General features: G+C 43.9%; 1 protein-coding gene across 5 annotated transcripts in view; it reads left to right on the forward strand.

Moving 5' to 3' along the window:
- LOC116704788 (mucin-2) overlaps positions 1 to 651 on the forward strand; it is a 33,727-nt gene that overhangs the window by 13,661 nt on the left and 19,415 nt on the right. For 2 of the 5 annotated variants that reach the window (XM_032540411.1, XM_032540412.1), the window contains exon 3: positions 74 to 172. In XM_032540411.1, the coding sequence (XP_032396302.1) occupies positions 74 to 172 (99 nt within the window). The remainder of the gene's footprint in view (positions 1 to 73; positions 173 to 651) is intronic. The other 3 variants (XM_032540413.1, XM_032540415.1, XM_032540414.1) reach the window with 3 other exon arrangements.

Below are 651 nucleotides of genomic sequence, written 5' to 3' on the forward strand. Positions count from 1 at the left end.
ACACACACACACACACACACACACACACACACAATTTTACCCCTTGATATGTCATCTCTGTGCTTTTCAACAGAAGACATTCATACAGGACCGGACAGGACATTGAAAACTGTGGGACCTGCAGGGACTGTGCCTGCATCATCTACAGGTATGTGGATGGATGCGTCCTCATGTGAGTGAGAATTTCGGCATATTTATCGCTTGTATTACATGTGAGCACCGAGAGCACAGTGCGTGTTTCGGCGCACAGTTATGTGCATCACGCTGTCATTTTGAATCACATCAGTTTTGGGAGTTCAGTGTTATGGCCTGGTAGGATTGTCGTTCTGCTCTGTGTGACAGCACAGCCGGGTACAGCATTTTGAGTATGGACACTCACTGCAACCACAACACCGCTGCAGATTTGATCCCTTAACACAGTTATTATTTATTAAGACTTATCACACAAACACACACTCCCTCTTAGATTTAATGAGGTGAACAACAACACTGATTTAAGTTGTGCAGCCGTGTACCCACTTGTTTTCATCTTATCTCTTCTACTCTTCTCATTTTTCTACTTTCCTTATCTCTCTTTTTCACACACCAATGCACACACCGTCAAATACACAGACAGACAAACACACACACACCTACACACACACACACACA

The sequence above is a fragment of the Etheostoma spectabile genome, chromosome 16 (genome assembly GCF_008692095.1).
Source record: "Etheostoma spectabile isolate EspeVRDwgs_2016 chromosome 16, UIUC_Espe_1.0, whole genome shotgun sequence".
Lineage (NCBI taxonomy): Eukaryota > Metazoa > Chordata > Actinopteri > Perciformes > Percidae > Etheostoma > Etheostoma spectabile.